This window comes from Corvus hawaiiensis, chromosome 9 (assembly GCF_020740725.1).
Source record: "Corvus hawaiiensis isolate bCorHaw1 chromosome 9, bCorHaw1.pri.cur, whole genome shotgun sequence".
Lineage (NCBI taxonomy): Eukaryota > Metazoa > Chordata > Aves > Passeriformes > Corvidae > Corvus > Corvus hawaiiensis.
The window spans coordinates 341,552-367,471 of NC_063221.1; the positions used below are offsets into that span (position 1 = coordinate 341,552).

A 25,920-nucleotide genomic window follows, 5' to 3' on the forward strand; every position below is an offset into this window, starting at 1 on the left:
TACCTGTGCTCAGCTACTGAAGAGCCCAGAGATTTAAGAGAGGTGGGAAGGAGAGAAGAAGGGATCCTTACCCTGGGATGGACAAAACCCAAGCAACGCAGGGCTGTTCTCACCCCACACAAGGCAGGAGGAAGGAAGCGGTGCCTGTGCCTTCCCGGGGCAGGAAGGGCAGCAGGAGCCAAGCAGACTGCCTGTCGCTCCCTCCTTCTTCCTCCCACACCAGCTGGGAACGCAGCCCGGCTGAGCCACTCCTGCTGGGGACCGTGGCACAGACAGAACCCCACAGTGCCGAGGCACCAGCACGTAGGATGAGAGGGGCACCGGGCCCCCGAGCCCTGCAGGGTGAGCTGCCAGAGCTTCCCGACAGCTGGAAGCTTTCCCTGCCTCTCGGCAAGTGCACATTACTCATTTTCCAGCTAGGAGAGAGGATGAGCAGGGAACAAGGAATGTGCCTCCCATGTGGAGTGCAGGATTGAAGTGAGCCATAGGTGCAGGAAACCCTTTCCCCAGGAGACCCCTGTGCCTCTGCAGAGCAGGCAAATGGTAGGGAACCCTTGTCTCTTTGGATCATCTTCACACTAGGACACAGGCTTTTGTCTTGGTCCATGAATCTGGGTGAAGGAGGCTGGCTGGCTGGTTTATATGAGGTTTTTAAGACTACAAATCCTGTGAGAGGGAAAGAGTTTACTGCCCTGGTTTTGGCATACAGCACAAAATTTCCTCCATACAGAAGAGTCTGACCTGAACAATACTGCTGCTAACTTCAGGTGTGTGAGGAGATGGTGCCTGAATTCCTTACCTCACTTCCTCTCTTCGCTGAGAAGGCTGCTTTTAGTTCTCTAAAAAAAAAAAATAGTATCTTTAATCCACGTAGCACAAGGAATGGGACATACACCACCTTCTGCATGGTCTTGCTGGTGGCACAGTGGGGCTAAGGACTCGGTCTGTGGGCCACTGTGGGAAGGCATTACATAGGAAGATGTAACAGCCTCTGTCATTATAGAGAGCAGGCTGTTGGGGTCAGTGACCCTGCTCCTCTATTCAGCCCCGGTGAGAGCACATTTGAAGGACTGTGTGCAGCTCTGGGCTCTGAAGAAGGGGTGCCAAGAACACGGAGCCAGACTCTGCTAGGTGGTGCCAACCACGGGGACATGGGAGGCAAGGGGCAGAAGCTGATGCCCAGGAAGTTCCACCTGAATACAAGGAAGAACGTCGTTGCTGTACGAGTGGCCACGCACTGGAACAGGCTGCCGAGACAGCTTGCGGAGTCTCCCTCGCTGCAGAGATCCCAGACCCGTCTGGGCACCATCCTGCGCCATGTGCTCTGCGATGACCCTGCTCGAGAAGGGAGGTGGGACCAATGACCCGCCGTGCTCCCGTCCAACCTGACCCATCCTGTGCTTGATTCTGTGGGTGAGAGGGACACCGCGCCTCCGAGCGCTGCGGGAAGAGCTGCCGGGGCTTCCCCGGAGGAGCCGGGACAGCGCCGGGACCCCGCAGCCCAGCCCGGCCCCGGCTCCCGGCCGCCGCCATGGGGGGTGACGTCACCAGCCACGCCCCCGGCGCGCGGCGGGGGCGGGCTCAGCGGGGGCGTGGCCGGGGCGTGGCCTGGCGGCGAGGGCGTGGCCTGGCGGTGGCCGTGGCGTGAGGCGGCGGCAGCGCCATGTCGATGGAGGACCCCTTCTTCGTGGTGAAGGGGTGAGCGCTGCTCTCGGGGGGCTCCGGGGAACGGGGAGAGGAACGGCGAATGGGCCGGGGCCGTGTTGGGGCGCGGAGGGGGCGGGCACGGCCGCCCGGCAGCGCGGGAGGCCCGCGGAGCGGGGGGCGAGCGGCGGGCGGGGGTCTGTGTGGGGGGAAAATGGCGGCCGGGCCACCCCGTGCTGCTGAGGGGCTGAGCGCGGGCGCCGGGGCCTGTCCGGCGGCCCGGCCCGGCGCGGGAGGCGCTGGGGTGAGGCGGGCAGGTGCCGGGCCGCTGCCGGGCCTCCCGGGCTCTGTGAGGGCCCCCGGGCCTTGGCTGCAGGTGCGGCTTGGGGACTGTGGGCAGAACGGGGCTGGAGGCTCGTGGCTGGAGGCCGGGGTGACCGTGGGGAAAGGTGGAGAGGAGTAGGGACCAAGCTGTGGGACGAACAATGGCCATGAGAGGAAGCCTGCAGACAAGAGCCTGGGCGCAGGGAAATACCAGCTAAAGGTGGTCAGAGGAAAATGGTCATTAACAGGGTGAAAGAAGCTCTGTTGGAGCTACTGGAGAGGGTCCAGTGGCGGCCACAAAGATGATTTGGGGTCTGCAGCATCTCTCTAGTGAGGAGGGGCTGTGCGAGCTGGGCCTGTTTGGTCTGGAGAACACTGAGAGGGGATCTCATCAGAGCATACAAATGTCTTGAAGGGGTGTCAAGGGTCCAGACTCTTTTCAGTGACAGGATGAGGAGCAGTGGCCATAAACTAAAGTACAAGAAGTTTTACCTCAGCGTGATGAGGAAGAACTTCTTTACAATGAGGGTGGCAGAGCACTGGAACAGCTGCCCAGGAAGGTCATGGAGTTTGCTGGAGACATTCCAAACCCATCTGGACATATCCCTGTGTTCCCTGCTCTAGGTGACCATGCCTTGACAGGGGGAGTGGACTGGATGATCCACAGAGGTCCCTTCCAACCCCAGCAATTCTGTGATTCTGTGAAAGCAGCTCGATCACTAAACACTACCCTGGGGCCACCTTCAGCTTGTGATGGGGGCTGGTCTTCTGCCCCATGTCACAGTGAAACAGCCCTGAGGAGCAGGAGAGGGGCTCCTACTGGGGCGTTTGGGAAAGCCATGTGAGAACAAAAAGTGTGGGAGGGGATACTGGTGCAGCCAGGGAAAGCGAATCCCTCTACCAGGTTGAACTCATGCTCAGAGGAAGGTGTAGGAGTCGCCATGGGTGGGAAGCAAACGTCCTGTCAAACTTTCCAGAGATGTTCCCACAGCGTGCAGGGAAGGGCAGGGAGGGGAAAGGGGATGTGGTGCCGCTCCCAGAGTTAATTATTACCTGGCAGCTCAGAGGGGCTGGTGGTGGTGGAGCCACCAGAGTTGCTATTAGTTTGCTTTCCTGGTGTCTGTAACGCCTCCCATCAGAGGATATCCAGCTCTGTTTTATATTCCTGCTGCTGGGGACTTCCACAAGTGTGTTCAGATGAAAAAAAAACCCAAACAAAACCGAAACTTGTGCTGGCAAGTAGAGGAATGAAGTTTTCCAGATCCTCAGTGCAGGCTGCTGACTTCAGGGCACTCAGTGTGGCAGACTCGGAGCCATAGGAGTGCGAGAAGAGAAGGGACACGCATCAGAGTGCTGAGAACCTGTACCTTAGACAGCAGCTGGAGGACTTCAGGCCCCGGTGTAACTTAGAGAGCTGCAGTCCTGGCACCTCCGCAGGGTGTGGGCTCAGTTCATCTGTCCTGGGCCTCCCCTGCTTTCCTTCCCTGGGGTGAAACAAACATCTGACTGCTGTGTGCAAGCTCATGGTGGCCTCCTTTGACACCAGCACTGTCTGGTCTCGTCTCCGTTCCTCATCCCAGCTCCCCGTGAGCCTGGGGGAGCAGTTCACAGCTCGGCACCATAGAGTTTGTAAATGCAGATAACCACACTGAGAGTCTGTGACCCAAATTTACAAACCTGCTTGCCCCAAACCAGAGCTGTCAGCAGTGCCTTCCCCTGCTGTGAATGCACTCATCTCCAAAAGAGCTTAGAGTGGCAGAAAAAATTTGTGTTTCCTAAGCCAATGTAGCAGGGCTGTGTATTTTTTTAAATGCTGAATTAAAATAAACAGTGCTGCACTCAACAATCTGCCTGGCTGTGGTGTGAGGACAGTTCCTGTAACTCTGTGTGCCCTTGGGGTATCTTACATGTGTAGTTAAGGGCCTTGAGAGGAATGCAAAGCATGGATTGCCAAAGAGCTGCCTTGTTCAGACCCTCTGCCCTGGCTTGCCTGTGTGACACTCGCTTCCCCTGAAGAAATAGGTCTCTTCATGAGCAACTTCGTGCTGCAGCAAGATACAGGATAGTCCAGCAGGGCAAATCCTTATTTTACAAAATAAACACAAAGTTGTTGGAAGGAAAGATGTTTGGGAGGAAGCTGTGGCATCCCTCCTCAGCTGGACACGGGACTGTCCCAGTGTCACTGCTGCAGAGCAGCTGATGATAATCCTTGGCTTCTCTTCACTCTCCCTGGCTGCAGGGAGGTGCAGAAAGCTGTGAACACTGCCCAGGGGCTCTTCCAGAGGTGGACAGAGCTCTTGCAAGATCCTTCCATTGCCACAAGAGAAGAAATCGACTGGACCACGAATGAGCTCAGGAACAACCTGCGGAGCATCGAGTGGGACCTGGAGGACTTGGATGAAACCATTAATATCCTTTCTGTGGTCCTTTGGAGGTAGTTGCAGTTCCTAAGTTGTACTAAATAGCTAAGTCCCAGTGCTCGTCACTCTGCAAAAATCAGGACTATTTGGGATTGAATTTTGCATTCACGTGGGCTTTTCTCAAATTGAAAATGAGAAGTTAAGTCAAGGATTTTCCTTTTGCCTTTTTGTTTCCCTTTTTGCAAGGTATATTCTAAGATGCTTTGTTCTAGAAAGCCTATTGTGTTGTGTGAAACTGGATTTCTGCGGAGTCAGTTCATTCTCCAGGCTGGCTTCCAGAAATACTCCTTTTCCCTTGTGTTCGTCTGAGTGCTCCTGAAAATGCCACGCGGCATCACAGAACCAAAAAAAACATGGGGAAGAGAAACCTTGCGCGTGTGCCTGCGCTGCGCGGTACATTCCTGCCGTGCCTTCTTTTCTGTCCAGTGTGCTGTGCTTTGCTAATCAAATTTAGGGAGCAGGCACAGCACCGTGGCCCCTTGGCACGCTCGGGGTTTGTGTGTCCATGTGTGTACCCAACACCGCTTCCGGGGACTCCTTGACTCGGTGCCCAGGCATTGTCGAGGCAAACCCACGGAAATTCAACCTGGATGCCACAGAGCTGGGAATCCGGAAAGCCTTCATCACCAGCACACGGCAGGTGGTCAGGGTAAGGAACCTGGCCTTGGGGTCAGGGCCTGGGGAAGGCGGAGGAGGCATTAGGTGGTTAAAAAAGGAAAGCTTGTGGCCATTCTGTGGTGGACTGGAGAGCAGAGAATAAACCTGCTACCTGCTGAGTCTCAGGCTTGCTCCTCTTCCCCGTGCACTCCCTCCTGGAGCTGCCCAGAAGGGTTTGGAGGTGCAGGTGCCCCGTGGAATTCCCTCCTTTTATGCTGCTGACCCTTGAAGTCTTCACACGTCTCTGGCAACAGTGAGCTGGGAGCCTGTGGTAACTGGGGAGGAAGAGTGAAAACCCAGCTGCAACACAGGAGAGGCTGGAGTCTCCCTTCAGAGTTGAGGGAAATCATGACCATCCCGACCATTTGGAGCACTGGTTTTCAGCAGCGGGGAGATCACTCTGAGCACTGACAGGTGGTTAAAGCCTGGTGTTATTGACACAGTGACTTCAACTTCCTACCCCTGCAAAATAGTCCAAACAACGACTAGATTTATTTTTAACTTGAGGAAGGTTTTTTTTTAGTTTAAGCTTACACTTGAGAAGCAAAAAGGGGATTTTAGCAACTTGGTGGCAATAAATACAGAAGAAACATCTTTCCAAAAGCTTCACTGCCTGGTAACAAGCTGCTAGTTAGGGAGTTTTCTGTCTATTAATAGCTACATTGAGTTTCTGCTGCCCCTCATGACTCTGTTGTTCCTGCTCCACAGAATGCACTGGAGTGGCTGGCAGCAAGCCTGCTACCCTACCTGCAGTCCTGCGGTCTGGATGCAGTTCCTAAGGCTTGCTGCCTGGGAACTGATCCCAAAACCACGCTGGCCCCAGGTAGCAGGCATGTGCTTGCTGCATTGCCCTCGGTGTAGTCCGCTCCCTAACAGGCAGGATCAGGCAAGCCTGCTCTCTGGTCCTCTTTCCCTGGCTCAAAAATGCTGGCTAATGGGTTTTGGAGCAGTCTCCCACTGGGAAATGAAATTTGTTAGTGGCCTTATGCAGCTGATTTTATGATGCGCTGCAGCATGTGCATTACCCAGTGACAATGAACCGAGTGGGTTGCGGTGCTCTTTGGTGATGTGTTGCACATCTCTGAACAGTAAAACACACCTGAATGCTCTGCTGGCATCAGAACTGTGCTGGTGGATCAGCCTCTGCCAGATCACGTTGACTACTTGCTAGTCTATGAAAACTAGGCTACGTTACATTGTGATGGGGAGCCTTCTGTGGTTACTGACCTTCTGCAGGAACTCCACAGCAAAAATTAATTGGTAGGAGAAAGCATAGGCACAGTCAGAGAGGATGGCCACAGGACAGGAAATCTACCTCATACTATAGAATATAAAAACAGATGCAGTTGGGAATAAAGCTCAGGGGGTTACAGGCTTCAGAGCTTTGACAAACACTTCCTTACATTCTGTCAACAGGAACATCGGTTTATTATACAAATCGAAGTGTTTCTGGTTGTAGTGGAGCAAAATGAGTAGTAAATGAAGAATGTTTTCAAAATGTCCCATTGCTGTTGATTCCAGTATTAGTATAACAGTTAACTGCATTGAAACTTTCTACAGTAACTTTCCAGACTCTTTCAGTGTGGGTTTTCAAAGAACATCTCCCTTCCTTCACTCCTCCTTGTAGAAGCCTTGTTGGGTATAGACAGCCCTGTAGCATCCTGAATCTCCCTGTCACCTCAAATCCAATGCTCACATGCTGCTTCTTTCGTTGAACAAACAGGACATGAAGGATCAGATGTCAAACTCCTCCATGCAAGCACTGGCTGAAAGAAAAAACAGGCAGGTGAGAACCAGAAACGGGCAATGTATATCTGCTACAATGTATATCCTGTCTCGAGTTCATTCCCTTACAAACCTCTGGTATGGGAAGGGGCTTGCACGCTGCAGCCAAGCTGTGTTTGAGCCATGTCCATTTGGCTGCCCTGGGAGAGCTGGTTCTCCCAGACACGTTGCTGCCAGCCTCTCCCAAGCCTGTCTCTCAGAGCAGTAAGTCAGCACTCACCATCTGTCTCTGTCTTCAGAGCTGGTTGTGTACAACTGTCAGCATTGCATCATCCCATGGAAAGGGAAATCTCCCTCCTCCTCGGGGGGAACCGGCTCAGAATCCGTGTCAGTGAATGTAATCCTGCGCTCTGCTGGATTTAGGAGCCAAGATGGTGCAATATCCTTTCACACAGCTGCTTCTCGTAATAGCCATGTAAGAAGATGGAAGAAGCTCAAGGAGTCTCGTGTTATCTGCACTTGTAATCTAAGGAATAGAAATAGATGCAGCTTGTGCTCCTTCCCAGCTGATGGGGACACTAAAAGGAGATACTGGAGCTGACTTCCAGAGCCACTCCAGTAAACGTTGGTGTGTGCTTCATACAGTTAATTGTCTGTACTGCATCAGCCTTACCACATGTGGCAAAAACAACAAACTGAGAAGCACAGAGCTCATTCCTGAGCTTGTCACAGGGTTAATTGACGTGCTTGGCAAATACTCATAGCAGCGAAGTCCCTGACACCCTTGCTCAAACAAGTCCATAGCTTTCCATGCAGTTTGGTGCTTTCCTTTGCATGAGGTTCCTGATAGCTGCAGGAGACCATATGGCCCAGCTCAGGCAGCGACATCTGGTCAGGAAAACTGACTTCCCCTTGCTGCCTTCCTCTCCCTTCCCAGCCCCTCGCCTTCCTTCCAGACTGCAAGGCTTGTGCTGGGTTTTGTGTTTGAGGGGCTGGCTAGCGGTGACCTGACCCTCACAGTCCAGGCTGGCAAACAGGCCCTTTCTATTGAAGCTGCAGGCAAAGCTAGTGCGCTGCATTAAATAAAAAGGAGCTGCCCTTGCCACAAACCGGAGGGACCAGGAGCTTGCTCAGTGTCTTGGGGGCAAAGCCAGATGTCCTGCTGGCTTCCTGCATGATCAGTCTGTCAGCTTTCCTCACCCCTCCTTGAACCTTATAAGTCAGATGAACCGTGGAGACCGTCTTGTTTTCAGCCTGATAGAGCAGCCTGGTCATTGTCTTGCTGTTCTTCACAAATACTCAGTTGTTCCCTCCTGCCCACAACCAGGAGCTGCGGAATGGTCTCGTTACAAGTCAGCCTGGCTTCCACACTGGAGGGCAGCGTCCCTAACCTGTCCCTAGTGCTGCAGGGTGCAGTTCCTCACCTGCAGGTCTTGTTCATTCTCCAGCGTCTGTAGCTTGGATTATTCCCCTTTTCAGGGACCAGACATATCTGGCTGGAAAGCCACATCTCTGCAGGCTTTGCACAAGCTTCTTTGTTCAGGTCATGGGGCAGGTAGCAAGAGTAACTTTGTGTGCTGGCAGCTGAAGAGTCTGCTGGAGGGATAGGCAGCCTGGATCATAGAACATAAGCATACAGCACTGCTCTGGTTATATATTGCATTATTTTACTGTCAGCTCAACTGGTTAAGTACTTTATCCAGACCCTCTTAAGCCCCTGTCATTAGCAGCAGAGTGCTCAGTTCGAGCTGTACATCTGTTAACACGATATATCCGGACACTTCCCAGCTCACACGTCCTAGCACACAGTGCTGCCTCTTGAGCAGGCCTCTGCCAGTCCTTTGTGCTGCGCAGGCCTCCTGCACGCACTGTCGGCTGCACTCCAGCTCTCCTGCTGCTGGAGAGGCATATCTGCAATCCCAGGCTGCAGAGACTTCCCAGGCTGGCATTTTGGCTCTGTGTTGGTTTAGTTCCTGACAGCACTTTGGCTGAGTAGCGACAGAGCAGGAGGAAAGGGATGCTGTGTGCATGTGTACACGAGTGTTGCCTTGTCTGCCTTCCCACCTCACCCTGTAGACGGGCTGTGAGCAGACACAAGGGTGTTGCTAAGAGCTCTCTGCATCTGTTCAGGCACTCCTGGGAGAGAGTGGGAGTCAGAGTTGGAGCTCTGGACCTGACAAATACAGCCGTCTGGACCGGGATCTGCAATTAGCAAATTCACACTTCATCGAGGAGCAGCAAGCTCAACAACAGGTAAGGCAGCTGGCACCACGCAGACTAAATAGCTTGCTTGCCAAATGGGTGCCAGGGGGACTGGAGTCTGGCTCCAGGAGCCTGACAGTCCTCCTCTTTGCTTGTGGCATGTATCTGTGCATGCATTTCCTGGGCAGCACAGCTTTGGATGATCTTGGCACAAAGTTTTTAACCCTGGAGGCGTGGGGCTTCTGCTGTGTTCAGGAGGCAGTCGGCACAATCTGGAAGATGTAGCACACTAAGCTCTAATAGTACAAGGATTGCTGAAATCCTTGGAGGAGTAGAAACACTGCAAAAAGAAAAGGGCCCGTTTCTCTTATGTAACTTCCCCTGGTTAAAAAATGTTTGCTGTTTGTGTGCATCTCCCACCAGAACAGGCTGGGAACAGGAGCACGCGCCTGCTTCCTTTTCCTGCCTTTGTCACCATGAGATTAGTGAGAAAGCCTGTGTGAGGGCTTGGGAGAACTCCTGGTGAGGCACTTCCCAGCTGCACTTCCCAGCTGACAGGGGAGTTTGCCTGGAGAAGTGCCCAGGCCAGGCACAGACTGGAGAACTACAGGCAGTGACTCGGAGGTGGCAAACTCTGCTAAAGCTCCCGAGCCGTGATGTCACCTCGGCTTCCAGACACGTTTTACCTACTGACTCCAGGGAGATAAATAGCTTCAGAAATAGGTAACTAGGGTAAAGCTAATTCTTAGCGTGACTGTGCCCTGAAAATGACTTAAAACAGCAGCAGACTGTTGGCCCATTTGGCCCATTTGGAGCCAGGCTGGCTATTTTTACCTGTAGAAGCTGCAACAGCTTGCGTTTAACCCCATGTTAGCTGCAGCACATTCCAGATGTCATTTCCTAGGCACAGCATCATTGTGCCTCCCTGGCCATACCTGCTTACCTTCCCAAGGTTTCAATGACCAGCCCTTGGAGCTTTCCAAAGTCACGTTAGCTGTGCATGCAGCACGGATGAGCTGGATTTGCAGGGATGTCTGGAGGCTGCAGCCTGCTGTGCCATGTCATGGAGGCTTTCCTCTGGTTGTCACCTCTCTGGCATTTCTTAGGAACACGGTCCTCATTCCTGGTGGCTTAGGTCTGAGCCCAGGCCTCACAGCTGATATTAGCCGAGCAGTGCATGCCTGTCCACTGGATGGGCTGGCTCCAACCCAGCTGCAGGCAGCAGATCTGTAATTGCCCGCTTCCCTTCTCTTTGGCCCCAGCTGATTGTGGAGCAGCAGGATGAGCAGTTGGAGCTGGTCTCTGGCAGCATCGGGGTGCTGAAGAACATGTCCCAGCGCATTGGCGGGGAGCTGGAGGAGCAAGCAGTGTAAGTGTGAGACATGGCGGCAAAAACCTGGCTGCAACATGGCTGAGTGTCCTCACACACCTATCTCTGCCTCTGGTAGAGCCTGGAATTCACTGGTCCCTCAGGCAGCCTCTCCCTGCCAGCCTGTGGAAAGCATTTTGTTCTGCAGTCTTCAAGGATTCAACTGCAACCTCCTTCATTTAGAAGCCTGCATCTAGGGCAGGCTTATCTGCCACCTTACCTTTCCTCTTCTCCTTTTCACGTGCTCCCCCTCAGGCAGCCAGCAGGTAAGGGAAGGAGGTGCTGTGCAGTGCAGATACTGGCCACTTCCCCGCTCTGCAGGGTTTTGTGCTGCCCCTGGACAACTGCTGGGGCCAGGAGCTCTCAGCTCTGCCTTGCTGCCCTGGAACACACAGAGCTGCTCTTGATCACTAAAGTTAAAAATAACCCTCACCCACAAAAAGGGTTAAAGGGCAGCTTGCAAAGTCATTTTGCATCCATCCATTTACATATAAATTAGATTTCTTTCCCAGTTCTTGTCCTTTGCAAACAAGTTCCCAGTTGTGCAGGCTAACAGCCATGCTTCCAGAAAGGCTTGAAGGGTTCATGCCTAAAACCCTTCCTTGTTTGGCTGGTAGGAGTCTGGAGGGCCATGCCCCTTGTGATTTCATCTTTGATGGAGAGGAGGAACTTTAAACCCCCCCCCGCCCCGTGTGAAGTGCAGCATGAGAATCCTCTGCTCTCACAGAGGAGATTGGTGTGGCGTGTCTGTTTCTAGATTATCACACAAGACATCAGTGCTTGCTAGATTAGCTCATAACTACCACAGTGAGGTTTTTACAACTCCTTTTTCCCCACTGAATGAAGGTTTAACAAGTGCCCTGGCACTCCAAATGAAGGAGTCTGTCCTTTTAAATGCATTAAGCTTAAAAGTCCCACTGGCTGGAGACAATTGGATTGGTACCTTCACTCTGGATGTGCAATGGCATTCACAAAGCACGGATTCAGGAAGGCTTTCAGATTCATTACAGTCACTGTATAGAGGAAGTAAAAGAGTAACTTCCATGCAGAGCTTGAAAAGCACCTTAAAAGCAACCGCAGATCTCATTCCCACTTGATGCATGACTGAAACAAGATTTTTGTTTCAACTGCAAGCCGTGAACAAGAAAAGAGATTTAAAGTCCAAGCTGACACCTAGATCTAACCAGTCTGCTAATCACAGCTTAAAAGTGAGACTTTCCTTTTGTAAGGAGGAAGCCCCCCCACTCCTCACCTTGCAGATGTGTGTAGAGTTCAGCCACAAACACACAGGGAGGATCAGTCTAGCAGGAATCCTGAGTTATTCCCACCAAAGCAGAGCTGCTGTTTCAGCAGGTTTTTTCCCTTCCCTTGGGTGCTTCCAGGAGAGGAGGCCACATTCATTTTGTCTGCCAAGGTGTGATACTCTGATCACTCACATCAGTGTTTTGATCCATGTGTGTGAGCGTGCTGCAAAGTCCCAAAGGGATGTGCTGACCAGTGCCCTGCTTCTGTGTCCTCAGGATGCTGGACGACTTCTCCCATGAGTTAGACAGCACTCAGTCGCGCCTTGATAATGTCATGAAGAAGCTCGCCAAAGTGTCTCACATGACGAGTGGTAGGTCCTGGGAAGTGGGATCCAGTCCTGGAAAGGGAGAGACAAGCCATTGGATCTTCAGGCCGGAACACTGTGTTCCCACCCAGCGGAGGGGAGGGAGCAGCTCTCAGCTCTTGAAAGAGGGGGAAAGCTTCCAAGCCCGGCAGCTGCTCCTGCCCAGGCACTGCTCTGCTGCCTGTCCCTTGCCTTTGTTTTATTTACAGATGCCTTTCTATTTATGCTGCTGCTGCTGGGAAAATCCCCCTCTAGCTGGTGGGAGGGGAAGCTTTGCAGCCTCCTGCTCTGCTGCAGTTTCCCGGGCTGCCTGTGGAACAAAAGCTGCCAAGGTGCCATTAAACACCGGCCACCATGTGTGGCTTCCCCCGCACCAGAATGCCTGCAGCAATCCCCTTCCCAAATCCCACCTGCCCTCAGGCTGCTGGCGCCTGCAGGCCTATTGTCGGTCACATCTCTCAGCTGGTAGAGGAAAGAGCTGAATTCTGTGCTGAACCCACAGAAAAGTCCTTATAAGGCTGTGCGTGAAGCCGGGGGCTGGCGGGGCGCCGCGGGCAGAGCAAACAGGAAGCCCGGCCTGCCTGCTGGGAAGTCCCGCGCTGCCGGCTGCCTTCGAGCCTGGCACTGTGCCCGGCCAGCGCCTCCTCCAGCACCCCTCTCCCTTAGGTGCTCAGTACCTTGGGAAGGCAGCAGCCAGTCAGGGGTAAAAGCATTCCTGCTCTGCAGGATTAGGCTGTCCGAGGGATTTATGAGGTGGTGGGAGCACAGCTCTAGAGAGACCACTTGGAGTACTGACAGTGCACTTTAGGTCACCAGTAGCTCAGCAGCAGCAGAGCCATGGGTGAACCCTGTGTCTCTGTCCTTTCCTCTGGGAAAAACCATGGGCCTTCACAGAGTGTTTCTGAGTGTTGTGAAAGAGCATTTCTGCTGGCATCACATGTGCCAGGGAGGGTGGAGGGCTCTGAGATAGCTGCTGGGCCTAGGAGTTGAGGGGGTGCCAGCAGCCCTGTCCCCACTGCTGCACCATCATCTCACAGGGGCAGACAGCGGCTCTCAGAGGTGATGTAGCATTGAGCCAATGATGTGTAAAGATGTCCAGGGAAACCTGATTCCTGGCCCTGTCCTCAGGGAAGCTGCCACAATCTCTTCCTGGCAGAGCTCCTCACGGCAGCTTTCACCGGATCCCTTCTTGTTCCTCTGGCAAACAGATCACTCCATGAATGAACAGCAAACACAGCAGCTCTCTGCTTGTTCCTCCCAATTGCTTTTGAGCCAGCTTTTCAAAGCTGTTTGAACTTGGTTGGGAAGAAGCCTCAGAATTCCCACAGCTGTTCCCAAACCCCAATGTATCCTGGAGGAGAATTCCTCACTGCAATATACAGCGCCACAGCCTTTCTCCCACAGGAACTTGTTTAGGCTTTTTACAGCTTAAGCTTGAATTTGGTTCCTAGCAGTACATGCAGAAAAATGCTCCCCCAATCTTCCTTCTCCACTAAAGCAGGAAGACTGACATTTCCTTTTCTTTCCAGATCGACGGCAGTGGTGTGCAATTGTTGTCCTCTTCATCATCTTGCTAGTGGTGCTCATCCTAATTTTTGTTCTGTGATGACAAAAACTGAACTTCCTGGGACGCCCCCTCCCCGTCCCCTCGCCCCGGCAGTGCGGGGAAGTGAAACTCTCCCCGTTTCCGTCCGCCCACCGAGATCCCCGGCAGGAACACCTGCACCCAGCTCTCGCCATCCTCCTCCGAGGACTGCAGCTTGGCTTTGCCAGCATCTCCCCTGGCCCCGGGGAGAGGGGGGGAGGACTGGAGCTGCCTCCTCCTCCGTGCGATGCAATCTGGACCTGGGCTCCGGGCCTGGATCCAGGGAACTGGAGGGGGACCTGGCCCCCGCGCTTCCACCCGGTGCAGGTAGGAGCCGGTGGGATGCGGACACAGAGCAGCGAGCCCTGGGGAGGACGGGACGGGGGGGAGGAATTACTGAATTCACTGAGCATTACAAACTGCATTGCCAGTGCCAGCCCCAAGCATTACCGGGAAGGGTGAAACCCCCCCCAAGCCAGGGCAAGGGAGGGGAGCCCTGGCCCTGCTCCCCCTGCCCCTCCCTGCCTCCTGTGGGCTGGCTCTGTGCCACCAGTTCACTGCCGAGAGAGCACAGCGAGTCCCAGCAGAGCTTTCCTACCCTCTACACCTGGGCAGAGGCAGAGCTGTAGGGTCTCGTGTCCTGCCATCGGCCACCGAGGCCCTGTCAGACACTCCAGAGCTTTAAACCTGGGGTGCTGCACGCCGAGCACTGGCAATCAGCCATGAGCCAGAGAGGGAGAGTCTTAAAGCTTTTAGAATTGCCTCTCTCGTTATATAGGCCTCTAAAGCTCATTGACTGATGCTTTATTTGCCCTTGCATAACTGAGTCACTGCTTCTGTTTAACAGCTGCTTCCCTTTGGCAAGTGATTTGTCAGGTCTAAAATAACTTATTTTTTTTAAGGAAAAAAAAGACTTTAAAGATTTTTTTGATGACCATTCGAGCTACGTTCTCTGTGGGTGCACGACACGCATAATCAGAGGAGCGGTGCTCAGTGATGTATTTTAAGTGTATATGAACTTGTAAATAGGATGTCCTAATTTTTCCCCAACCACTATTTTTTGGACACCTCTGTTGTCAGCAACCAAAAGGCAGGAGATTCAAAGCTAGATCACGTTTCCATATTCCTTCCCAGTCCTTTTGTTACCTCCCAGTTGTTTGTCACTCGAGTTGTCTCAGCAGAGTTGGATTCCTTACAGGGAATGTAGAGTAGCCAGGCGGGCAATACCAAAAATGTGGTGAAAAAAGAAAGCTCACTTGGGCAGCGTGACCGGGGAGGAACAGGTGGAGGGGTCGTGCTGCACACACCGATTGTGGAATATGGGGTGACTCTTCAGGAAAGCAAAAACGGTTTCTTACTCCAGTCGGCTCCCATATTTTAAGTTGCAGACATGAAAAGACTCAGCACAGGCTGGCTTATGGCTCCCAGATGGGGCTGGGGGAGGAAGTTAATTGGCACTGACGCAAAGACTTCTACTGAAATTGCAAATCACCCCCAAAATCATCCCCCCCGCCTTAGAATCTCACCACCGGACGGCTTTACCTCCGGGACTGAACACTCCTCCCCCCTGGCTTCGTGGCTCCGTCCAAGGTCTGCGTGGCCCTCCCCCCGTCCCTCCCGCAGGCGCTGGACGCGCAGCCGGCGGCTCTGTGCCTTCCGCAGCCGGGCAGGGCTGGACGGAGCCTCCCTGCCTGCCTGGGTGCTCCTCAGTAACGCACACCTGGTGCCTCGGCGCCCACCTGCACTCATGATTCCACAGTGGCTCCTTATCCTTGCAGAGCATCCTGTTTCTGGTTACGCTGCAGGGAGTAGGTGGTGTCTGCTTTCCAAGGCCGGCTGTGGCAGTGCCTGCACCGCTCCGTGCAGGAGCGTCTCCCCAGGAGCGTGGGTCTGGGCAGGGAGCAGGGCTCGCTGCCAGCCGGTGTTTGCACACCTCTGATCCCCGCGTTACTTACAGCGTGGTTGTGCATCCTTTGGGAACGACGCCCATGCAGCACCGCTCCTTTGGTAGTCCAGGAGGCGGCCCAGCTGCTGGCATCACCACAAGCCACCCAAGTGTCTCTGGTCCCTTCCCCTGTGTACATTTGCTTTTCTGTCGCTGGTGGTGCCCCTCCCTTTAACACTAAATAAAGGTGCAGCAGCGCAGATCTCCGGTCCTTCTTGCCCGACTCTTGCTCCTGGGGCAAGCTCGGGGTTTCCTGGCACCACAGAGTGGGAAAAGCTCTCCCACCAGCATTTGCCAGGCATTACCCTCCTGGCTTTTGAGGCATAAGCAGCATCTGCAGTTTCTGGGGTCACCTCAGCATTGTGGGCTGCTGTGCCCAGACGTGGGGTTGCTGCAGCAGCTGTACCCAGATGTGGGGCACCACCGTGCAGAGGGCAGCCATTGCTGCCATGCCATCGCTGCTGGAGAGACCCATTCCACACATGTGTTTTGCCTTCCATGGCTGGAAAAAAGAACCCCTCAAATTCCCCAAGGAGGCCTGCAGGTGGCTGAGCCCCCCCATCTGCCTGCCCAGGGCCCCGCCAGCACCACAACACGGTCAGGAGGTGGCTGGTGGAGCAGCAGGGGCATGGGAAAACACGTAGCAAAGGCCCCACGCCAGCAAGCACCACCCCAGCCCCTCCATGCCACAAGCCAAGGGCACTGTTTTGTTATTGCAGAGATGTATTTTTGGGTTTTAGTTTGAAATAATTTAAAATAACCCCAGCAGCCCTCCAGCACAGGGTGGCAGTGCTGGCAGGGAGCCTTCTGTCTCCTGGAGTCAGGGAGATGGGGTGTCCCCGTGCTGGTCACCCCAGTGCCCAGCGGGACAGACCCACCCAGCTCTGTCGGGGCCAGGCTGTCCCCTGTCCCCCACACTTGGGCAGCTCCTGGAGACTCTGGAGGGTCCTTGGTCCCACACTCTCTCCCAGGGGGCCAAGGAAAGCCACCTGTCCCCACTGCAGTGGATCCGGGCAGGTCCTGGCACTGCGAGGCAGCTTGGTTGGTCCATGCCGTGCTATTCTGCAGCATCCTGGGACATCCTCCTCCCGCCAGGCTCTGCAGGAGCCGTGCCAGGGCTACCGTGGCGCCGGGCGGTGCCGGAGCACGCGGAGGGACAGGGTGTCGGCCTGGAGCAGCAGCTCGCGGATGCGGGCCAGCCCCAGCCCTGAGACGGCCGCGCCGTTGACCTGCAGGATCTCATCCCCCACGCCCAGGAGCCCCGCATAGAGCTTGGCTGTGCCGGCATCCGCCATCTCCTGCACATAGACACCTGCGGAGGGAACAGGGACGGCTGAGGGCCCTTCCTGCCCCTGGGGTGCCCAGGGACTGCACAGAAACCTGTGAGAAACAGCCTTGAGCATGGGCTGCGTGTCTCAAGCCAGGTGCTGATGGACACGCAGGACTGTGGCCAAAGCCACGTGTGACAGCATCCCCCCACCTGCCATCACCTCTGGGGCTCAGCAGCCATGGAGCAACCCCACCCACCCATGCCCAAGCTCGCTCCTGGGGTGGGACAAGAGCCACTGTGGAGGGACTGTGCTGCACCAAAGCTTTGGGATGATCCCACAGTACCTGTGTCGGGCCGGCCGTGCCCAGAGGTGACGGAGAACCCAAAGGCGCCATGGGGGGGTCGCTGCAGCTCCAGCTGGCTGGTGCCATCAGGGAAGACCTCGACCACACGCCCCACTGCGCGCAGCTGGACGGGCGCCCCGATGTCCTCCACACTCAGTGAGCGCTGCGGCCCTGAGCCCCCCTTCCTGTAGGGAGAGGGAACATGGGTGAGTGGGGATGGGAAGCTGCTGGAGACCAGGTGATGCAGCCCCTGGCTACACCAAGCAACCACAACACCCCAAAACAGCCTTCCCGGGCACAGCAGGAACGTGCTGGGCCCCATCCTACCTGTCAGCCGTGGTCTGGGGCAGGAGGTAGGCGCTGGCACGGGGTGCCTTGCCCAGTTGGGAGTGCAGGCTCTGGATAGAGGCGGCTTTTTGGGGCTGGCAGAAGGGTGACACCTGGGGAAAAGCACCTGGCTGAGATGGGGACAAACTGCAGCACCGCAGTGCTTCACCCACTGATGTGCCAAGGGAGAGGAGGAAATTTGGGCATCCCACCCCTCTGAAGAACTCCCCAACTCACTGCTGAGGAAGAACAAGCATGTCTACTCTTCCACTACCCCCCTCTCTCCCTCCTTCCCCCTTCCACTTCCCACTTGGCTCTGGGCTTTTCAAACCCAGCAGGTTTAGGGTGGCACATGCCCCCATGCCCCTCCAGGACCGCCCGAGCCATAAATCCATATTCAGGAATACTTCATCCCAGCCCAGCATCCCTTCTCTAGTGCCACCCCCATCTCCCTGTGGGTACCCCCCGCATGGGGCAATGTCTGAGCTCACCAGCTGCAGGGACTGCAGGGACGGGGACTTCTTGACACCAGGACCGCCCAGCGGGGAGCCGCCGGGGGCCGGGAGCTGCTCCATGCTGTAGCAGCGGAAGCGGCCCAGGCGCTGCTTGGTGCTCTGGCTCAGGCTGCACAGGAGCTTTTTCAGCCCTGACGCTGAAGCGCCGCTGCCCTTACGGCTCACTGGCCGCCCCGGCTCCCTGGGTGGAGAGGGATGGTGGTCACTCACCACGCGTCTGGGGCAGCAGCGGGACCGGCAGCTGCCGCTGAGCTGCGGGTGCATCCTGCCCTCGCCTTGGCAGCCCTGAGAGCTGCAGCACGGTGAGATCAGGGGCAGCCGCCTCCCCGCAGCAGGGACCCAGCACACACAAGTTTGTCACTACCCAAAGCGACCCCAAGGGCTCTCTCCCCGTTTGCCCCATTATTTCAGGGGTGTAACACCTCTCAAAACTCCCCTGCTTTGCCCCAAGGGATCACATCCTGGGAATGGGCTCAAAGGACCCAGCACTACCTCACAACTCTCCTGCCGGGCTGAGACACGCAGTGCCAGGCACAGGGCCGGCAGGATCGCACTTGGAAAGCCCCAGGACAGCTGATTTTCCCCCAAAGGGGAGAACCCGACACCAGCAGAACACCTCTGTCACATTTGCTGCAACACCCCTGGCAGAACCAGATGCGGGGAAACGCAGCTCCCCCAAACCCACAGCAACATACGGGCGCATTGTAACCCATTTTGTGGTTTCTGGGAGGTTTTTGGAGCCAGGGAGCTCAACCCAGGAGCATCCTGCAGTGCCCAGGAGGGATGCTCAGGGCTCCACGGTTTGGGATGCCGCGGCCCCTCGTGCTCACTCACCCGTGCGCCGCGCTCCCGGCCGGGTGCGGCTGCTGCTGCGCTCCCGGCGTCCCGGCAGCTTCCCCGGCGGGACGAGCAGCCTCCGGGGGCACGGGGGTGACGGGGCTGGCAGCGGGGTGTGGCAGTGCTCCTGGAACCACAGCGGGACAGTCACGCGCCTGCTTCACTGGGACCCCCCCAGCACGCCACGCGTGGGCCTCACCTCTGGCCATCCCCGGGGCGTCCTGCCCGTGGGTGTTGTTGCAGTTGTTGGTGGACAAGGCACGGAGGGGGCTCCCCGGGAGCCACCTGGGGCTGCAGGGACCCCGCCGCTCGCCCGGCCCCGCCGTGCCCCCGGGCTGGGGTGGGGCGGCGCTGCCTGCCTCCGGCTCCGGGCCCCGGGCGCCTTGGCTCGACGCCTGGCGGCTGCTGCTGGAGAGCAGCGCTTTCCTGCAAGGCACCTGGGAGCAGGCCTTCTTGGTAGGAGGGGGAGCAGGGACGTGGGTGCCTGGAATGGGGGTGCTGGTCCTCAGCTGCGGGGAAGGCTCCGGGGGCTCACTGGGCTGCTGCGGGGGACGAGCAGTGTCTCCCACTCCCTTGCTGCCCCCGAGATGCCGATGGGGTTCCCCATCTTCCCGGCTGCTGGTTCTTCCCGGTGGTGGGGGGCAAATGGCCCCCGTTTGCTTCGTGGCACCACCCGAGTCCTCGTTATTGGGGCCACTGCTGGCCACACACATCCCCTTCCTAGCCCTTGCCTCTGGCTGCGGGACAGCACGGGGAGTTCTGTGGCCGCGAGTCCCGGGGTCCCGGTGCCCCTGCAGGTGGGGGCTGCGGGGTCTGGCCTCCTCGCTGTCCGTCCGGCAGCCGTCGGAGGTGTCGGTGCTCTCCAGGGCCGAGTCCACTTCGTCAATGTAGGTGATGTCCCCGATGTAGGTCTCCTTGATCTTCTCGGTGTGGATGCGCTGCCGGGAGGGCAGGATCCACAGCGGGGACCCTCCGGGACCCAGAGGCCTGATTTTAGGCTCTGTCTGGGCAGCGCTCGGCCCCCTGCCATCTCCTGGGACGCTTCTTTGTGCCGCAGGGCTACTTCCGGCCACGTCGGGGGCAGCTTGCGTGTCCGTGCCCCGGCCGGCGGCAGCACCGAGGAAGGAGCCGCAGGTGCTGCACTTGCCCCCGACCACGAGGTCGCCACTGCGGGCTTTGGGCTGGCCAGCCCCGTCCTCCGGCTGCCTGTTGCCGGCCGGCTCCGGCGAGGGGAGCGCCGAGCCCAGCGCCCGCCGGTGCCGCAGCTGCAGCCGCTCCAGGTACCGCACCTCGGCGTCCCGGGCCGACTCGTCCTCGAAGCGGACGCGGGACGGGGACGGTCCCCGCGGCCGCTGCGGCCGCCCGCAGCTCGACTCCCCGCTGGACGAGTCGCTCAGGCTCCCGCCGTCCCGCGGGGCGACGCTCGGCCTCCCGCTGGGCTCCCTGCCATGGGGACAGACAGACGGACGCAGGCGAGCTGCAGGGACTGCCCGGCAACCCTGGGAAAGCAGGGCGGGAGAGGGAAAACCCAGTGCAAAAGATGGGGCAAGGAGGAAAGTCCGCCCGGTGCTCCCTGTCTGCGTACAGCCCTGCTTCCCTCCAGCCCGACGCTGGAATCCGGAGAGGCTGCGGCACCTCCCTGCTACCACGGCTCGACCTCCATCGCCCCTTCCCTGCCCCGAGGTGTGTGGTTAATCATTCCAGGAACACCACATCGCACATGACCCGGCACACATGGCGAGATGCCGCTGTGGTGCAGCCGCCAGCAGCGAGTTCCCCCAGGAAAACATTCCCCATCAGCTGCGAAACGCCATCCTCCCACCCTTAATACTTCCATAAAACACAATTAACTAAACACCTCCCAAACATTGTGCCGCAAAGAGGTCGGGCGGGGGGTGCCCCTGCACCCAGGGTCCGCGGCTGCACCGCGCACGCAGAGGGGTCGGTCCCGGCTCCACACGCGTGCCTGCACACATGTGCGCGCTCCGGATGCGTCCCAAACCCGGCTGCAGCCCTGGGAACACCGCGGGGGCAGGAAGGCGGCACTGACCTGGGGCGCGGGGCGGCGGCGGGGAGGAGGAGGATGTCGTGGCTGGCGCGCAGGGGGTTCGTCCGAGCCTTCATGCGGGCGCGCTGCAGCAGCTGCTTGGCCTGCTCGTGCCGCGGGCTCAGCTCGAGCTCCTGCCCGGCCACAAAGGCCCTGCAGCCCCGCAGCGGGGAGGGGGATTAGGAAAAAATAACAGGGATTAGACGTGGTTTAACAGTGACGACGAGGCTGCTCTGCCCAGGGAAAACGGGGCTCAGCCGCCATTCATGGGCGGGCTGGCGGCCGCGCCGGGGGACGGCCGGGCGGGCACCCCTCACCCCCGGCGCCAGGTGAGACTTTAGGGGCAGGCTCAGCACCCACACAGCTCGGGCGCAGGCTCAGCCGAGGCAGTGCTTTGTGCCACGGGCATCCCGGAGGTGGACAGGGAAACTGAGGCAGGCACTACTTCCCATCCTCAGCGGTGTGAATCCCGCAGCGGTGGGGAGGCAGGTAGGTTTGGGATGACCCCCTGCCCTGATTGTCTTGCCTTCCCTTCCTTGCAGGGGGTCTTCCCCCGCACCCCCAGCCCACTCTGACTGCAGGGCGGGGGACCTGTCAGCTCTCCCTGCTGCAGCACTGCCTTCCAGCTTGGCTATGGCCCTAATCCTCCTGATTAAAATAATCAGCTCAGGCAGTCTCTTCGGGAAGCCTGGCCTTAACCTCTTCAGTGCAGGATGGTGGGCACATACTGCCCTCCCAGCAGCACCATGGGGCGCCCAGGCTTCCCCCAGGCTTTGGCTGCCCGGCTCAGAGGAGGTGCAGCATCCCCAGCTCTCTCTGCCTTGCACCCCCCATCACTGATCCAGCTGCCAGAGCAGAGCAGAGCAGAGCCAGTGACCACAATACTGGAGGGGGACCTTTCCCCACTCGCTGTTTTACCCCATGCAGGCCCCAGCCTCTCACCGGCCCATCCCACCTCCTTAGTTTTAGTCCATACCTCTAAGGTTTTTCATTAGTCCAACGAGATTACACACACCTGCCGCCTTGATCCTCTTAAGCACCTGGAGCAAATTTCTGTCCCATCCTCTTCCCCAGCTCCCTTCCTGCCCTGGCATCCTTGCAGGGACCCCCTGTGCCTAGACACCACGTGGACACCCAGCTCCTGTCCCTTCTCACAGCAAAGCATCGCCGGAGCCCAGCCACGCTCCCTCACCAGCTGCCCCACAGCCCTTCCCTAGAGCTGCTTCACAGAGTGCATTTAAAATACAAGACTGGGGAGCAGGAAAGAGGGAAATGTCCATTTCTGCCACACTGAGGCTGACTTACCTGCAGCCCTCCGCGTCCTGCAGTGAAACCCCCGAGTCCCAGTCCCCATCGCTCACTGGCATCTCTGAAACGCAGGACAGGGAAAGCATTAGCCTGGTTGGATGGCAGGCCCCGTCCTGGCCTCCCCTCTTGGCAGCACCCCCCATATATCCCATCCCAACACCCTCTGCAGGGCTCTCCCACATGTTTGGCTCTGGGAGATCCCAAAGGAGTGGAACGTGGGGCAACAGCACCTGGCTGTAGGTGTGGGACTGTGGGAATGGGGCCACGGGGTCCTTGGGGCAGATGCTATCAAAGGAGAAATTAATTCTCTTCTCTGGCAGCAGCTTGCAAAGGGACAGGGACACCCACAGACCTGGTGTGTCCCAGAAACTGAGTCTCCTGCTCTTGCTTCTAGCAGTGAAATTCCTCACCAGGACACCAGAAGGGACTGCCTGCTATCATCCAGAGCATCTCGTGGGCATCTCCTACATCCCGGTTAAGGGGATAGGGCATGAAGCCTTGGGGTGTGAGGCAGCAGGGAGCTGCACCAGCAGCGTCGGAGGCTGGAGGATGGCCCTGAGGACTCCCGTCATCCCAAAGGTTTTCCCTCCCAGTTCCCCCAGCTGTCCTGAAAGAGCCACCACCTTCCCAAAATACACACCGGGTGCGGCAAGGCCCAGCACCTCCTGCAGCAGCCGCCGGTTCCTCTCCACCCGTTCGGCCAGCGAGAGCCTCTCCCAGCTCTCCGCCGAGGGAGGGGACGCCGAGGGACGCCCCCGGTCCCGCAGCGGAGCTCGTGCCTCTTCACCCGGGGAGGGTCTCTCATGGAGGGAGGCAGAGCGCCAGGACCTGCTGCCCTTGTCCGGGGGGAGCTCGGGGCCTCCCGGCGCATCTCCCCTGGGTGCCGGCACCCGCCAGAGCCCCGGGGTGCCGGTGCGGGGCGCCGGGGGGCTGCCGGGCTCCCCTCCATCCAGGAGCCCGTCCGTCAGGTAGGTCCGGAGCTGAGCCCGCGGCTCCACCGCCGCCGCCTCCGCCCCCGGCTTCCCCCGCCGGGGCCGCGGCTTCTTGGGCGAGGGGCGCTCGGGGGCAGCTGCGGGGGTCCCCGGCCGCCCGCCCCGCTTCTCCTTCAGCGCCTTCACCTTGCCCTCCAGGACGGCATGGGGGCCGCGGGCGGCCTCGGGGCGCTCCAGCGAGGCAGGGCTCTGGCCGCCGCTCTGGATGTGCTGCTTGGGGGGCCGCGGCAGGCGCCGCGCCTCAGCGGGAGGGCTCCCCTCCATGAGTCCTGCAGGGACAAAACCCAGGGCATGACCCCTGCACTGCCCGCGGCCTGCCCAGCACCCACCCTGGTGCCTCCCCAAAGGGCATCACCCCGCCTGCCCTGGGGGACAAATGCTCGCAGTGCCACCGGCGTGTGCCTGGGGAGGAAGGGGACAGGGAGGTGACACAGCACGAGGCCACCCAGAGCACCGACACTGTGCCAGCAGGAGGAGTGGGGCAGCCGTGCGGGAGCGGGGGGAATGGGGCAGCAGTGGGGGGTCGGTGGTTCCCCAAAGCGGGTGGCCAGGGGCTGGGCAAGAGCGCGGGTGCCCGCCCACCCCGTTCCAGGTGCCCTGGGGCACTCAGAAAGAAGACCCGCAGGGAGCTGGCACTTTCTGAGCTAAACCAGGGCCCCAAACCTCCGCAGAACAGAAATCCCTCCCGGCGACAACTCGCCGAGGGTGCCACCAGACAGACGCCAGCCCCTGCTCCGCCCCGGCCCCCGGGGTCACACGTGGCACTCGTCCTGCGCCAGCCTCGTGGTCCCGGAGGCACCCGAGTGCCGCTGCCCTCCTGCACCCCGCCGGGAGCATTCTGTCCCCGCCGGTACCCCTGGAGGAGCCTCCCCCGTGGCCGGAGCTGCAGGAGCATCCCCGTGACCCCCCGGGCCCCGTCGCCCCACGGCTCCCCTCACTGCCCGGGGCTGAGTGGGACGGGGCCACGGGCGGGATGCGAGGGCTGTCCTTACCCCCGGAGCAGCATCGGGAGAGGGCTGGGAAGGAGGAGAAGAAAGCGGAAGAGGGGAAGGAAGCAGGGGAGGGAAAAAGAGAAATTAAAAAAAAAAAAAAAAAACGGCCAAACCAGCAAATCCCGGCCCCTCCAGCCGAGCCCGAGCTCAGCCGCTTGGCTGGGCTGTGGGGCCGTGGCTGGCCCTGCCTCCCGCCCCGGCCTCCTCCGCCTCCTCCTCCTCCTCGCGCACCCCGCGCCGGGGCACCCGGCCAAAGCCGGCCCCGGACCGCCCGGTCCCCGCACGGCCACGCCACCGCGGCCACCGCCACATGGGGACACGGGGGAGACCCCGCGCTGCCACCCAGGGAACTCCGCGGGAGGGGAACCCCAGGACGGAGGGATCCCGGGGGCCTTGGCCCGCTCTCAGGAATGTCCTTTGTCTGGGCTGCGGGCTGGGACGGCGGCGGAGCGGAGCCGGGCCCCCTCCCCGGCTGCCGCGGGGGCCGTCCCGCACCGGCGGGATGGGGACGGTGCTTCGGGGCCGGGGGGATTTCTCCAACAGCAAAACCTGCCGGCTCTCAGCACCCTCCTGTGAGCATCACACGTTTGCAGCTGTGCTAAATTCTCCTGCTTTCCCGGAGGCCAAATCCTGCCTGGACCCACGGCAGGCCAGGGCCGTGGCAGGAGGACGGAGGGAGCCGAGCTCGGTGCATCCATACCCATCCCTCCCCTAAACCCGGCCGGCGACACGTGCCTGCTCCCCACGCACCACAACCCCCCATCCTGCCCCGCCAGGCCCCACCACGCAGGACGAGGGGCCCGAGTGGGCAGCGCTTACCTGGCGGTGCCAGGGCTGCGGTCCCCGGGGGCACGAGGGGTCTGAGGGGGCCCGGGGCGTCCCGGCCCTGCTCCGGCTGCCGCTTTAAGCTGTGCCTTTTGATATTCGTGATTGGTTTCATAATCCCGATCAAAAGGAAATCACCAGGATTATGAAATTGTTTTAATCCTCCTGGCTCTGGCCGCACCGGCCCCTGCCAGCACGAGCAGTAAGAAATCACTTTTATCTTCTTAAAATGTCCCTGGCCACCCCGGGCACCCAACACAGCCAAACGCGAGCCCAAGGGCTTCCTTCCCCCCAGCACTGGGGTCCAACCTCCTCTGTGGCACCAGAACCGTCCTTACCTGCATCCCATTCCACAAAGGGATCCTGGCTCCTTTGCCTGGGCTGTGGAGGTGACACGTGCCTGGGAGATGTCCCCATCGAGCTGGGGTGAGGTGCCAAAGCAAGGGCAGCAGGAGGGCTCCTGCCACCAGCCAGGGAATGCCAGCAGCCAGGGAATGCCAGCAGGGAGCCGTGGCTGGGATTAAACCTCCGGGAAGCGGCTGCTGTGAGCAGCAACAGGCTTAGAGTGATTTCAGGGCGCTGGGCTCTCTTCTGGAGGGAGATTGATTGCAAGAGACGATGAAGAGATTTAAAGAGCAAAATGAAAGCACAGACCCCAAACAACCCGGGGCTGGGCTGGTCAGCCACTGTGCTGGCAGGACAACACCTCGGACTGGAGATCAGCTGGAGAAAGGCCACCAAAGGCTCCCAGAAGGACCACGAGCCTTTGGCCAGTACAGCACAGGCTGGGCAGGAGGTTTCCTCCAGCATCAGCCCCTGGCATTTTGGGTGTGAGCCCCTCCTGCCCACCTCCAACCCCTCCTCAGACATCTCCCTCCTCCAAGCACCTCCACCTCCTCCCAGGACATGGATGTCCTCCACCTCCAGCCACCAGCGACATCCCACAGCTCCCAAGAGAGCAAGAGCAGCGGAGGCCAATGCTC

At 58.5% G+C, this 25,920-nt stretch overlaps 2 protein-coding genes and 1 long non-coding RNA gene across 6 annotated transcripts; 1 reads left to right on the top strand and 2 right to left on the bottom strand.

Annotated features, from left to right (window-relative positions):
• The first annotated feature begins 1,607 nt into the window (after positions 1 to 1,607).
• STX6 (syntaxin 6) lies at positions 1,608 to 15,682 on the top strand. The gene is made up of 8 exons (XM_048313199.1): positions 1,608 to 1,698; positions 4,208 to 4,377; positions 4,943 to 5,037; positions 6,769 to 6,831; positions 8,901 to 9,023; positions 10,235 to 10,341; positions 11,862 to 11,956; positions 13,480 to 15,682. Exons 1-8 carry the CDS (start codon positions 1,664 to 1,666, stop codon positions 13,554 to 13,556), a joined length of 765 nt encoding a protein of 254 aa, XP_048169156.1. The 5' UTR covers positions 1,608 to 1,663; the 3' UTR covers positions 13,557 to 15,682.
• Positions 6,455 to 11,863, bottom strand: LOC125330251. The gene is made up of 2 exons (XR_007205436.1): positions 11,594 to 11,863; positions 6,455 to 10,723 (listed from the first exon to the last, which is right to left on the bottom strand). It is a non-coding gene; the product is annotated as an uncharacterized LOC125330251 (long non-coding RNA).
• A 500-nt stretch (positions 15,683 to 16,182) lies between the features above and the next one.
• On the bottom strand, positions 16,183 to 25,910 carry KIAA1614 (KIAA1614 ortholog). 4 transcript variants are annotated; one of them, XM_048313194.1, is made up of 10 exons: positions 25,276 to 25,910; positions 22,769 to 23,389; positions 22,126 to 22,189; positions 20,824 to 20,973; positions 18,973 to 20,216; positions 18,771 to 18,900; positions 17,913 to 18,117; positions 17,422 to 17,534; positions 17,095 to 17,279; positions 16,183 to 16,792 (listed from the first exon to the last, which is right to left on the bottom strand). In XM_048313194.1, exons 1-10 carry the CDS (start codon positions 25,805 to 25,807, stop codon positions 16,599 to 16,601), a joined length of 3,438 nt encoding a protein of 1,145 aa, XP_048169151.1. In that variant the 5' UTR covers positions 25,808 to 25,910; the 3' UTR covers positions 16,183 to 16,598. The 4 variants fall into 4 exon arrangements, with proteins under 4 accessions (XP_048169151.1, XP_048169153.1, XP_048169150.1 ...); XM_048313196.1 differs by lacking the exon at positions 25,276 to 25,910 and adding exons at positions 24,113 to 24,136; positions 24,932 to 25,126 and having other exon boundaries at positions 18,771 to 20,216; XM_048313193.1 differs by having other exon boundaries at positions 18,771 to 20,216.
• Between the last annotated feature and the right edge of the window lie 10 nt (positions 25,911 to 25,920).